Source organism: Agelaius tricolor, unplaced genomic scaffold (genome assembly GCF_023055355.1).
Source record: "Agelaius tricolor isolate 1412-34295 unplaced genomic scaffold, bAgeTri1.0.p SCAF_38, whole genome shotgun sequence".
Lineage (NCBI taxonomy): Eukaryota > Metazoa > Chordata > Aves > Passeriformes > Icteridae > Agelaius > Agelaius tricolor.
The window spans coordinates 1401030-1413813 of NW_027269298.1; the positions used below are offsets into that span (position 1 = coordinate 1401030).

General features: G+C 52.6%; 1 protein-coding gene across 1 annotated transcript; it reads left to right on the forward strand.

Moving 5' to 3' along the window:
- Positions 1-295: 295 nt before the first annotated feature.
- AIF1L (allograft inflammatory factor 1 like) lies at positions 296-12462 on the forward strand. The gene is made up of 5 exons (XM_071454115.1): positions 296-442; positions 4927-4993; positions 7985-8026; positions 9188-9350; positions 11021-12462. The coding sequence occupies exons 1-5, from the start codon at positions 365-367 to the stop codon at positions 11106-11108; spliced, it is 438 nt and encodes a 145-aa protein (XP_071310216.1). The 5' UTR covers positions 296-364; the 3' UTR covers positions 11109-12462.
- Positions 12463-12784: the final 322 nt, after the last annotated feature.

The window sequence follows — 12784 nt, forward strand, 5'->3', positions numbered from 1 at the left end:
CGTTAATCCATCGCCTGCAGGCGGCTGTGCCATCCCGCCCCTGTGGCTCTGCCGCCGGTACCGGCGGGGCGAGGCCGCTCCCAGGGCAGCTCCGGAGCGATCCCCGGTGTCCCGGAGCCGCGCCCGGCGGGCGGTGCGGGCACAGGGAGCCGGTGCCTTCCCTCCTGCGGGAAACCCAGAGCCGGCGGTGCCTCCCCCGTGCTCGGGCACCGCGGGTACCGCGCTGCCCTCCCGGTGCGGGGCGATGCGGGCTCCGCCACCGCCCGCTGGGGCGGGGAACGGGTTAAGGGCGGGGGGCGGAGGGCCCGGCCCGGCCCTGCCCGCCCCTATTTAAGGCGGCGGCGGGCGCGGGTGGCTCGGTGCGATGGCGGCTCCGCGCCGGCCGAGCGGCGGGGGGCTGCGGAGAGCCCCGCAGGACGGGCGGCTGGACGAGATCAACAAGGTGGGGCTGGGGCCGCCTCCCGACCCGACCCGACCCCGCGGGGAGTGGGGAGTGGGGAGGGGGCTGCGGCGGGGGCGGGCGGGGCAGGAGGAAGAGGAGGAGGGGGCCGGTGGGTGCAGGAGGAGCTGGAGACCCCTCTGCCCAACGCCCTTTGGGGAGGGGATGCGGCCGCAGGGGGAAGCGGGGTTTCTGCGGGGATCGCTCTCCATCCGCTGGTATTGCCCTCTCAGGCGGCTCTCTGCTGCCCGTGCATCGCACAGCGGCAGGTCCGAGCGGGCTGGTGGGCGCCCGGGGGCTGACTGCTGTGAAATTCCCTTTGGGAACGTGCTCCGGCAAGAATGGGGACTATTGTTCTCCTGGAGGATTTCAACCTCCTCTCTGCTGTATCGAGCGCTTCAACTTTTTCTTCCTGGAATGAGAAGTTTCTGCTGCTCAGAGCTGACTCCAGCCTTCCTAGCTTTTCATTACAGCGGGTGAACGGGCTGCCCAGGATAGCTGGACGTCCCACAAGGCTCGGATAGGGGGAATGGAACCTCCTGGATTAGTGCAAAGTGCACTGGGCTTCGTGCCCTTCAAGCCAGGGTCAGGCAAGGTCCTTTTCCCCCAAGCTCCAGGCTTACCCTGTCCCTTGCTTGGCATGGTTATGGGGGCAGTTCTGTTGGCATCCCTCCCAGCTAAGAGCAGTTCTGAGGGTGAAAAGAAGGTTTTAACCTCGAAGCAAACAGTGCTGGGACTTCTAGCACTTCTTAGGTGCTCCTTTAGTTAGTGACACCTTGGTGTTACAAGTGCAGAAATCAAATCGCTGTACAATATGAGAGGAGGTGGGCTCACCCTGTTCTCACATTGACTAAGCTATGAAAAGTAGCAATATGCTCCTCCAGTGAGACAGTAGAGGTGAAGTTTAGGTCACTGGAGAGGGAATTAAGTCATTAGAAATTACTCAATTAACTAGAAATTAGGATGTACTGTGGAATAAGAGCAGAAAAAGAGATGTCAGGTATAAGGTGTAGAATAAAAGCACTTGGTTAAAATGGAGCCTTTGTAACCTGCTGCTGGAAGGCAGACACAGCACACCCTGCACCAAGGTGTGTAGCTGGGTCTAACATACATCCCCTAGCCAAGGTGGTGATGGCCCCTAGGCTGAGGCTCAAGGGACTGTGCTGTACCTACTGCTGCAGCTTCAGCTTCTCCACAGCCTCCAGCATCACACAGGCACAAGGTGGATACGTGATCCTTAAGCTGGTGGGAGCTGTAGGACTGAGTCTGGGAAGCTGTGCTTGCTGGGGTGCTGGGGGTGTGCCCCTGCTGTGTCCCGAGGCTCAGGGCTGTTCCCACACAGGGGACAGGTTCCCTGTCTCTCCCCTAAGCTGACATCACTTCTGGCCTTTTCTTTGGCTGAGGTTTGGGTGACAAAAATGAAACAAGCTATGTGACTTCCCTCTGACAGAGCTGCTTGTTTGCATGCTTGCTGCCCTGTGTGCTGGCTCAGCACTATGAGATGGGGTTTGAGCAGCTCAAAACCAAGCTGCAGATAGCATGGGTGGCAGATGCCCGTGGATCCTCAGAAGCCATTGTGCTCTGGGCAGCAACCCCCACGCTGCTGTGCTCTGCCAGCTCTGTGTGGCAACGAGGGAGTGCAGCAAACAGCCTCACACCTCCCTGACAAACAGCTGATACAGAAACTTGGGCTGATACTGTGGCTGGAGCCAGGGAGGGGGTTTCCCCAGCACCGAAGAGCCCTAAGGCTGTAAAACAGTCAAGTGCTCCTAATAAAACCTATCAGGCCAAATTCCTATCAGGCTTAATCTCATTGTCTCATCCTAACACTTAGCTCCCTCCAGCTCTGTTTTCCTGGCTGGTTTCTACCCCAGAGCTCTCTCTGGGACATGGGTCTGGCAGGAGTAGACTGAGTGCACATGTGCTGCTGAAGGATAGCCCAGTCCTAGTGCTGACTTCCCTCTTCCAGCCTGGACCACTCTTCTGGGCTCCCCTCTTGGTTTTTCCCCTCTTTTCAGGCAATGCAATCACATTGTCCAGCCTCGTGCATCAAGGTGGCAGGTCTAATCCAGCACAGATTAGTTTCAACCTTGTTTTACCTTCTAATGCTCTGGGCTGCAGGGAAGGAATTCAGCCTGTTAGAGAGCAGGTGCCTGCTTCTCCTATCAAGGGCAGGCATGAGCATCCCTCAGCCCTTCCCAGCCCCTGCAGGCAGGGTGGCTGGCATTCAGCACTTAAACATCCCTGTGAGAGCTTGGCCTGCCACTTGGAGTCACCTTTTTGGGGAGCAAGGATGGATGTGGCTTTGCTCAGGTTGTGTTGCAGGTAACTGGGACTTGTCTGACTGAGTTTATTGGCTTAGAAAAGTCTCTCAACAGCTCAAGGAAGGCTGTTCAGGGCAGGAGCGGGGGAGAGGCTTTTAAAGCAGTTCTTATTAATAGAACATGCTCCTTAAAATGGGAACTTTAGCAAAGGGCTCTAGGAGGAACTTCAGTAACTTCAGTCAGGCTCTAGGAGGAACTTTCAGCCACTCTGAGTTTGAGTTTGAGTCACGGGCCCTGGGGACTGAATTCCTGTGTGCCATTGTGAGTGTTTTCCTTATCACAGTCACAGCCCAGCTCACACGCAATGTGGAGAGTGGAATGCCTTTCAAATACAGCCCCTTGTTGCTTCCTTGCACCTGGAGCAGAGCTGAGGTGCTGGTGGCCTCTCCAGCCTCCCTACAGTCCTAATCCTGTGTGCAGTGTCACCTGTGCTGCTCTTGTGTCACACTGCCAGGGGCTGGTGGCCTCCTGGGCGTGTGTCCCTCAGCCATCAGGAATGGATGCGTTCCCTTCAGTGTTCACCATTTCTGTGCTGCTTCTTGCTCCCAGAGAGATGCTGTGCTCTGCCCTCACATCCCCTGTCCTGCTGGGAGGTGGAAGCTGCTTGCTGCTCCTGCAGGGCAGGAATGAAGCTGTGACCTAGTGGCCAGGATGCGTTTTGGCCCTGTTTTGGCTTTCAGTGATGTTTGCCTTCTGCAGAGGCTGTTCAGTGGTGATGGCAGCAGGTAACACTACTCTGGTCTCTGGTGACTCCTGCTGCTGCCTGGGCCCAGGTCTCGAAGCTGAATTGGGCCCTTTGTGTTGGGCTGGTAAATGATACCCCTGGGTAGAAATAACTGAGCTAAATGAAACTGAGTTTGCAAAGGAGAGCAAAAGAAGGAACTGGAAATGTTTTTCACCACACACAGCTCTCCGTTTGAGTTGGTGACCATGGTGATTAGGGAAGGCAGTGTCACACTGGTTTTGTGGCCATGATCTCTGCTGTCCCATCTGGAGTTTCTGGGGTGGGAGGAGGGGGTGGCAGTCACTTCTGTCCTAGTGGACTTCCTACAAAACCCTAGTTCAGCTGCAGGGAAAAGACTTGCCATGGCAGTGAAGGTTTGAGGGTTCCCTGAGCAGTCCAAGCTCCCCTGTCCCAGTGAGGAAGGAGGGAGAGCTCCAGGTGTGTGGGATCTAGAGCACAGGAGCATGATTAGGATGGCCAACAGTGATCAGCACACAAGGCTCTTGGTGACCCATTCCTGCCTTCCCCATGAGCATGGGGAGCAGTGGTGAGGAACACATTCCCAGAGCAGGGAACAGCCTCAGCCCTCCATCCACTAACCCCTCGAGGGGTTTGTCCTGGACAGGCCATGCATAAACTGTGCAGATGTTAATGATTTCTGCACTGAAGAATGTGGTGTTGTGCAGAACACAGAGCGAGTCATGAAGCTGTGCTGGGCTGGAGCTGGGCGGTGTGGGAGGGCAGGGACAGGAGCAAGGCCCTGCTGCTCACAGCTGTGGGGAGTGCTGCTGGCAGGCCATGTGCATGTTGTGGTCTGTTCTCTTGGGTATCTGAAGGTTTTTGAGGTGGGGCTAGGGACAAGTGACCAGAAGTGATTCAGGGCTTCCTCTCCAGCCTGAGCAGGGTAGAGGGGGGAAAATGGATATTTGGTATAAGAGTTCCTAAGCCCAAAATACCTGTTCTCTTGGGCATATGACATTCTGCAAACTTTGCCTGCTCTATTTGCAACCCCTCTGAGTTTATCTAAGAGTTTGAAATCTGAGATAAGAGTGCTTTTTGCAAGGACTAGGAGCCCTTGCTGGAAATAAGTGCCCAATCCACATGCTAAGTGTGCTTAAGCAGAGATGTGGGGAGCTGAAACCCTGGGTGAGCAAGAACAGGGGCTTTCATGCAGTTATTCCAAAGGTAGGTGGGGTCCAGTCCTCCCTCAATCTGCCAGTGAGAAATCTGAGATATCAGAGGGATTCCCCTTGCACTGGAATGTTAATGACAAGGTGTGGAGGGATTCAGGCCATTTTCAAGTCTCCTGATGCTGTTGCTGAGCTGTGATTCTCTGGGAATTGTGTGAGTCTTCTGGCTAATTCTGCCTTTGGAGGTGCCCTCTAGGGTGTTTTCCTTTGCATCTTTAACCTTGAGGATATATTTTTTTTCTGTTTTAGGAGTTTCTCTGTGACCCGAAGTTCAGTAATGAAAAAGACCTGGAGGAGAAGTTGGCAGTGTTCAAAGGTGAGAAATGGAGGGTCGCCCTGTCCTTTGAGCCTTACTGTTTGCTCTGAACCAGATTATTTTCCTCAGCACTTGGATCTCACCAGCCTGAGATTCTCTGCCAAATACAAGTGACTGAGCTGGGATGGATGCCTTCCCCCTTGCTTGTGGGACTTGGTGAAACTCTCTGGAGAGGTGTTTTCCACACAAGCCTTTGTGCTTCTCCTGCTTGCAGGGCAGGGACTTGTCACCCTACAGACATCCTGCCTGGCAGCTGCTGTTACTACAAAACCTGCTGTGTGGGCAAAACCCTGGGGAGCAGCAAAGGAGGATGGTTTCTGTCTAGTTACCCAGCAAGCTAACTGGCATAATGGACCGTGCAATAGCTGGACTCTATTTTATTTTATTTTTTTCCAAGAAGTAGGAGGCCCTCATTCCGCAAAGCAGAAGTGTCGGCTACTTTCTGGAGGAGTTGGGGACTTCCTCTCTCCAAAAGTTTTAGTTCTTTCCCAGCCCCTTGACAGCAGAGGGAACACAGCACTGATATGTCTAGTTCTGGCCAAAGCCTGACTCCAGTGGGTCAGCAGATCCAGGGCTTAGGTCTGGGCCTTTTGCTGGGACAGGGGATAGAGAAACAGCTCAAAAGCCTGGAGTCCTCTGGAGCTTGTCCCCAGACTGGTTAGAGGACAAGATCTGGCAGGGTTATTCTGGTGTACCCACTTTCTTTCCAGGCAGTGGCTGAAGGCAGTTGGGAAAACATGCCTGCGTCACACTGCCTCGAGGCTTGTGCTCAGCCTGGCTCTAACCAAATAAAACCTGACCTTGCTTCCATTTCAGACATTGTCTGCTATTTCCCTTTGAATTTTGGTTTTGCAATCCAGCAAGGAAGAAGCTGGCTGGCGTTTTGTGATCCCTTACACTGCTGGGCACAGAGGAGCCTCCTGTGCTCCCCGATCTCTTTGTGTTGCCTTTTGTGTAGCTTTGGCTTTTGGCTGCAGCCCCGCATTATTTTTTCCCATCACAATTGGGGCTCTTCAAACATTGCAACTGTAGGTCACAGGCGCAGAATTCCCTGTAACGAGAGCCTTTGGCATCTCTTCCTGCTGCCTCGTGAGTTTGTCTCCGTGGCCTGTCCCTCTCTCCAAGGCCTCCTCCAGCTCCCCCAACAATCAGGTCATTGTGTGGTGATGGGGGGAATATTTCTTCTCTGCTGTCCTTCCCACTTCCTCCTCCCAGCCTGGGGGAGGCAAAGATGGAGCCCCCATGCAGTGTTTGTGTAAGTGTATTTGTGAGGGAGGGACCGTGCATGGGTTTTGCCCCACTATATCCCTGCTGCTGGGGTGGGAGGGAAATGTGAATGTGTGAGCTGAGGCTGATGTAAAGCTGCCTCTGTTCTCTGCAATGTTGGCTAAGTGTCAGCTCAGAAGAAAAGAAAACATGGGCTGGGCATGGACATGGCAGAGCAGGGTTTGTGCCCCAGGCATATGCAGAGGTGCCTGACCCTGGTGAGGGAGGTGGCAGTTAAAATGCACAAGGTCATTCTGGTGAGGCAGTCCCACATCAAGTATCACTCTGGCCCCTAAATATGTGTGTTACAGCCCTGATTTCTTCTAGGATTGGTTGCTTGATGGGAGACATTTACTCCAGCCTGAAGCATGAATAGCTTTGGTTTGTACATGGTACTTCCTGTCCATGGTATTTCTGTCCTGGTCAGCTTATGGCAGCAGGAATCCATGGGCTGAGACCCAGGTGAAGACATGCCAAGCCTCTGCCATTCCTTTGCCTCCTGCCCATCAGTCCAGTTAACCCAACAATTTCCTTTGGAAGCACAGGTCCTGGGAAGACTCCATTGTATGAAATAGCCACCCTTCCCTTTGGCTCCTTAAATCAGCCTGCCACTTCTGTGTTCATGCTCATATGCCTGTTGGTGTCCCTGGGGCAGAGGCAAAAGGTCTTTTCCATTTTCCTTCCTGGGGCAAAGGAGCAGCCTGGAAGGGCTTGGTTAATTTGAGTCCTCCAAGGCCGTTGTGGGGAGTGAGTGCTCACTGCAGGGTGATTTCTCCAGCTCAGCATGGATGGATGGTGCCAGCAGGCATCTTGCTCTTTCCATTTAGTAGAGCTGAGGTGATGGGGGCGCCCTGTGGTGCTGGGAGCTGTATGGTCTGCAAGACAGACAAATCCTTGCCTGAAGAGCTTAAAGTCTAAATGGGGAACAGCTATCAACGGGTGGGGGGTGTGTAGGAAGCTCAGGTGTGCCACTTCAAAGGGCAGAAGCTGCACAGGACTGAATTCCTGAATTTTCTAACTCAAATCAGTGCTCTGCCTGTTACAGCATGCAAGTTTTTGTCCTGCAAAGCTAACCAGACCTTCTGGAGCAGGCTCTGCCTCTCTCTGACAATGCCGGAGTTGCTCAAGTCAGCAGTGTTTGACAGCAGGCTGGAAGGGCAAACAACCTGCTCCAGCATCACTGTGCCCAGGCATGTTCTTGGCTTCAGCCTCTTGATGTGGTCCTTGAGCATCTCTGCTGGCAGGTGCTGCTCTGGAGGGAGCACAGTGACGGGAGCACTGTGGAGTCTGTCCCTCATTACTGCAGGCAACTGCGTCATTTAATCCCCCCTCTAATCTGATCAAGCTTCATCTCGGGAGTGCTCAGGGGTTTGTTTTCCTTGCTACTCCTTCTGGGAGCCTGTTCCAGAGCTTTGTTTTTCTGGCTGGAAACCTTTTAACGCTGTTCATAGCCAGCTGATACCTTGTTCTCATGCCGGTGTTTTCCTTCAGCTTAAATGAAAAGCAGCCACAATTACAGAGAACTTAACTCTAGAGCCCTAGAGTTGAGATAAGGGTGCTAAAACCAGGCCTTGAGATGGTCTCCCCCTCTGAACTTTGCATTCAGCAGTATTTCAATCTTATCACCAAATGCTTTAATTCAGGGCTGTAAGCAGGCAGTGCTCCAAAGCCCTGCACACCCCCCTGCTCTAGAGTCCTGCTAACTTAATTCTGTGTCTCTTCCAGAGAAATACATGGAGTTTGACCTGAACAACCAAGGAGAAATTGGTGAGTGATTCTGAGGGATGCTGGGCTGGAAGAGCCACAGCCTGTCTGCTGCTGAATCTGCTGCTTCCTTCTGCATCATGGTGTTGAGGAGGAAAACTTGTGGGCTTTTCCTGTGTCCAGCCTTGCTTGGATCTTGATTGCCAGCCAGGGGCTTCCTTGGCTCTCCAGCCTCTGCCCCTCAGCTTCCTCAGTCTCTCTTTGCCTATTTCAAGATCTAAGCTCTTCTCAGTGCTTTTCTCCTGAAGTTCTGTTGATCTCCTCCACTTCTTTCTGCTCTAAATCCTTTTTTTCCTTCTCCCTTTTTCTCCACTGAGGCCTTCTTCTCAATCCTCTGCTGCAAAGCTGGGAATTCAGAGCTGGGAAGCTGCAGGACTTGGACAATCCTAGGGCTTGCCTGGCTTGAGGCAGGAGCTGTATAAATCCATGAGCACTTCTGGTGCAGAGAAACTCTTTGCTTTGCAAGGAAGGGAGCAGAGGGAAGCAAAGGACTTGGGTGTGAGTCTGGCTCAGCTGAGCAGCCCTGCTTTGGGCTCAGAAAGCACCAGTTACATAAAGTTCCAGCCTCCTGCAGGCCTGGAGCTGACACTGAAGTGTAATCACTTGTGCACTGTGCCTTTCCAGGAGGCAGCTGCCTTGTTCCCCTCCTCCACAAGTCTTCCAGCTGAAGTGAAGCCTGTGTGGAGCTGGAGAGGCCTGACTCAGGGCTTCCGGGAGGGAAGGGGCCCGCAGGTCTCAGCAGGCAGCAGTGCAATGGGAGGAAATGGCCTGTGGCGATGGGCAGGGGCGTCTGCTCCCCACAGCTTGTTTGTCTCCAGCTTTAACCCCAGTGTTGCTTCCCTCCTCCCCATCCTTGTGATTCTTGGCACCACAATCCGAGCTAGAGAGCACTGTCCCCACGTGTCTCTAGAGCACTTGGAGTTGTCCCTCTTCTCTGAGTGTGTGGTACTTTTATCTTGAGCTGCACAACTGGGAAGTGATGCTCTGTACTGGGCAGAGTGGCAGTGAGCTGTGCTGGAAGGCTTCTTGTGGCTTTTGGCAACAGCTTTTTAATGTTGTCAGTCACAGGGTGAGGCGGTCTCAGGTGGGAACTCCTGGCTCTGTCCCTAGGGTTGCTCTGTGCTCAGTGGGGTCACCCCTTGACAGCAGTGATTGCTCTTGCAGATTTGATGTCTGTCAAAAGGATGATGGAGAAGCTGGGGGCTCCGAAGACCCACCTAGAGCTGAAGAGGATGATCTCTGAGGTGACTGGAGGGGTCAGCGACACCATCTCCTACCAGGACTTTGTCAACTTGATGCTTGGGAAACGCTCTGCCGTGCTCAAACTGTGAGTGTCCTGGGCTGGAGCCAGGGAGAGCAGCAGCACCTGAGCTGCTCTGGGGGGAAGCTGGGAAGCACAGGCTGTTCTGTCTGGTGGAGCTGGAGCTGTGCACACTCAGTGTTCATGGAGGGAGATGAGGATCCTTGTGCAGGGGAGTCTGCAGGGGTGCCATGGAGGGTGTACAAGCCCGCGGTGAGGCTGAGCAGTGGCGAGTGCTCCCAGCAGAGCTGCCTGCTGTGTGTTAGCACCAGGCTTCCTCCCGCGTGCTCCTTGGGTGCCATTCCCCTCCCTTCCCGAGGGTGTGCAGGCATTCAGCACTGCAGGACTTCTTCCCATCTCTTCTCTGAGGATCCTGCTGGCTTTGGGGACACAGACTTCCCCTGTGGATGGTGGCAGGACTTGAGTGAATGATGGTCCTGCCAGCACCAGTAGTGCTGGCTCCTGTATCCCACAGGATGCTCCATCCCTGTCTGATCTTGGAGGGATGGGCAGTAGATGGAGATGGGGCACATGGTTAAAACAGCTGGCTCGTGCTGGGAGAGGTTTTCTGTGATACAGGCTGCCAGCACTAGCCTCCCACGGCCCCCTCTGCCCTCTCAACAGGGCTCTGAAAGTGCTGCTCTAACAAATGGCTTCCAAACACTTGCTTGGCTCCATCTCCATCCCATTGAAGCCTGGCATTTCCTTTCACAGCTCAAAGGCTGGCCCTGCTTTTGTGTCTGAAACTGCCATGAATAGGAGCTGATCCTCTCCATCCTCCTTACCCCTTTTTGAAGGCAGCTTTAGAAACACAGCCAGCTTTCCGGGCAGGTTGGGAGGAAGAATCTTGCACCCACCTCTCACATGGTTTCTCTAAGCTGGGACATGTTTGCTGGCAGATTGTCCCCACTGTGTGCTGTGTCTCTGTCGTGATGCTCCTCTTCCAAGCAGACACAGACTTCTGACATCCCTGCTCCTCCTTTTTCTCCACAGAAACAGACAGAGCCTGCAGCGTGTCCTGTATCTCCCATCCCTCCTCCCAACTGCAGCAGCTTTCACAAACAGGTCCCTTCTCTTGCTAACAGACACCCCATTGTCTGTTGGACGCTGTAGAGCAGGAGCAGAAATGTAAAACTTGTCCTAAGAGCAGTACAGCCCTTTGATCCATCGAGGCAGCTGGCATTCCCAGCGTAGCTGCAGTCCTCAGGGAGGAAGACAGTGCTAGTGGTTACAAAATGCTTGAGATTCCTACAGCCAGTGCCTTGCTCCTTGTTTTTGCTCTCTCCCCTGGCTGCAATTGCTGTTGCTTGCTCGGTGTTGGCTTCTGAATGTTCTGTTGTGCGGTTATGTGCAAGGTGGGCCAGGAGTGGTATTTGCTTTTACGCAGCAGGAGCACTTGGCATGCAGTGTGTGCCCAGGGGATTTCGGAAGTGGCTGTCTAAATAAAATGTGCTAATCCTCTGGGCTCTGAGAGGAAAACCGGCAGAGACTTTGGGAACCCACTCCTGGTAGCTGCTGGAAAAGCCAGCCTGGCAGCACTGCCCTCTGTTGGCTTTCCCTGCTTTGTTAATTACCTAAGTGCTCTTTGCAGGGAAGCCAGATGCTCTTTTTCAGCAGAGAATGCCACCCCCAGTGATGGATAAATATACATTTGCTTTTTTTTTTTTTTAATTGGCAATATCTGTTGTGTTTTGCAGGGTCATGATGTTTGAAGGAAAAGCCAATGAAAGCAACCGAAAACCTTCTGGTCCACCTCCAGAGAGAGACATAGCCAGCCTCCCTTGAAGAGGACAGGCTGTAAAATGGGCACTGTTTGCTTTGCTGGTCTGTAACAGAGGTTACCTGTGCTTTGTTACTCTTTGCTGTGGACAGTCCTAGTTTTCAACTAACCTGCCTTAGAGGAACAGCAAGGGAAGCTGGAGACCCCCAGCTCGTGTCTTTCTGCTGCATCCCTTAGCCAACTTGATCTGTTAGACAGAAGCCGTAGCACCAAGTGTTATGTGAGACCAAAAAGAACAAAAAATATCCTGTGATTTTACTCTTTCCTCTGCCCTTCCTGCATTTCTCAGACGAGGAGCTACTTTGTTCCCAGCCTGTGGATTCAGAGCTGTGCTTGTCATGACAGGTTCCTAATGGTCCTTGCTGCCAGACACGGACAAAGCCCCTGAGAGCGGCTTCATGGGTGTAAAGAAATAAGTGCCTTCTCTGCTCCATCCTCCTGTTCCTACTTTGGACTTAGTTCTTCCCCTCCTGACCTCCCCAAAATTCAAATCAGCCTCCCACATCTGTCTGCTCCTATGGGGAATGTGCTTGGACACAGAGATCTGCCTGCACAGCCTGCTGGGGTGGGGACAGTTTCTGTCTGTTCTGGGGGCTCATCCTGCGGGCAGATCTCAGGGTCCAACACCAGCCACTGCAAGTGAGGATGGTTAATGCCACCTTGGGGACCCCCTTCCTGATAAATCACCACTTGGGCCCAACCAGGAGTGTAACCTCTGGGCAGGTGATTGTCTGTCTCATCCATGGAGTCCAGAAACAAGCTGTGATGCCTTTGCAGCCCCACAGGATTCCTGGGGCAAGTGAAACCTCCAGGTGAAAGGAAAACTGAGCCTGGCCAGAGCAGTTGCAGATGAGGATCTGTCCTTGGGCAGCTGCTCTGTCCCTCTGATTTTTGCAAACCTCCCTGTATGTGTTTCAGCCTAGTCCCTTGGGACTATCCATTTCCCTGATGGATAAGCCCTCAAATCTGCAAAATAAGAAGGGCTGCAAGTATGGAATATGAGCTGGGACTGTGCTATCCACGCTCTGGGTACTGTGGGGATTCTTGTTCCATACACAATTTCTGGAATTCAGGTGTTTGCTCTTTGGCCTTCCCCTCTTCTTTTCTTAAATGTTCTTGACAGCTTTTAACTTTTTTAAATCATGGTTTAGTAAGTACATTTTTTAAAGGAAATACAGATGATTAACTCTACTAGCTGATTGTTCCTGCCAAAGGCTGCACTTTTAAATAATTTAAAAAACCAACAAAAACATTCTCACTACTGTTTGTGTGAAAACCAAAACTGTAACAGAGAGAAAAATTATGAGCAAAAGCAGCACCAGTCTACTTCAAGGACTGAAAATAAATCTTTTGAAGCTACACAGTGTGTCAGTGTTTACTGTTATCTCCTCTGAAGTTTGGTCCATATGACTGGTTGAAGATTAAGAGAGCTGGTTTCCAAGTCTGTTAATATAAACCCTTAAACAGATCCAGGAGATAGGTTTGGACTGTCTTGATCTGATCTTTATCTGTAATAACTACTGAAAGCCATGGAGTTTGTGGGATGAAATACAGAGGCCACCTCCTGAAAGCTGGCTCTTTTTTCTGACTTACTGAAAAAGAAACAGGGGCCAGTGCTTGTTTTAAGGAATAACTAGTTTATTGAGAGCAGACACTTGCAATGCTTCTCTTGAAGGAAGGG